Source organism: Trichinella spiralis (genome assembly GCF_000181795.1).
Source record: "Trichinella spiralis strain ISS 195 chromosome Unknown Scfld3761, whole genome shotgun sequence".
NCBI classification, from domain to species: Eukaryota; Metazoa; Nematoda; class Enoplea; order Trichinellida; family Trichinellidae; genus Trichinella; species Trichinella spiralis.
Window position 1 is genome coordinate 1 of NW_003530700.1, and position 875 is coordinate 875.

Below are 875 nucleotides of genomic sequence, written 5' to 3' on the forward strand. Positions count from 1 at the left end.
TGTGGTGGATTCGATTGTCTGTGTGTGTGTATGATGAACAACGCGATTTTATTAAATGATCAGTGTTGAGGTGCTGTTGTGATTTTGTCAGTGTGGCAAGTGACAATGATATCAAAATGTGCCTTTGTATTATTAAACGGTTTCATTGCAATAGTGTTGCTCTGTGAAACGTTTATTTTTTGATGTAATTCCGTCAAAATCAAAACGTGACAGTTGGCAATGTACCGTGTGTGTGTGTGTGTTGGTGTCAATGTTGAGTGATGTTTTCTGAAATGTCGACCTCAGATCAGACGAGATTACCCGCTAAATTTAAGCATATCAATAAGCGGTGGAAAAGAAACGAAAACGAATTCTCCAAGTAGCGGCGAGCGAAACGAGAAAAGTCCATACACCGAAGTCGGCGAGCAGTTGTGTTCGTCAACAGTGTGGTGTTAAAGGTGTCGTTGCATGTGCTGAAATCAGTTCGTAGGCTCCCTTGATTGGGGCTTCAGAGCGGGTGCAGGACCCATAACGAACGATGTTTTGTGCATGGTGTCGCGGCTCCTAATCGAGTCGGGTTGCTTGAGACTGCAGCCCAAAGCGGGTGGTAAATCTCACCCAAGACTAAATATTCGTACGAGACCGATAGCGAACAAGTACCGCGAGGGAAAGTTGAAAAGAACTCTGAAGAGAGAGTTCAACAGGACGTGAAACCGTTGACAGGCAAACGGATGGAGCTGACGGTGCAATTTTGACCAAAATCAGTCGTCGCTGGGTTCGTTGGCGAATGAATCTTTTGCAAACCTTGTTTGTGTAGATTATCTTTCGATTCGATCTACGCACGGTGCACTTTTGGGTCGATCAGCGTCACGAGCAACGTTTCGCAAATGTTTTTT

At 44.7% G+C, this 875-nt stretch overlaps 1 protein-coding gene across 1 annotated transcript; it reads right to left on the reverse strand.

Annotated features, from left to right (window-relative positions):
* Positions 1-539: 539 nt before the first annotated feature.
* Tsp_14912 (conserved hypothetical protein) lies at positions 540-723 on the reverse strand (the record flags this gene model as incomplete). The annotated part of the gene is made up of 2 exons (XM_003367738.1): positions 540-603; positions 640-723. Coding segments are annotated over 2 exons (132 nt in total), but the record flags the coding sequence as incomplete, so codon positions are not given.
* Between the last annotated feature and the right edge of the window lie 152 nt (positions 724-875).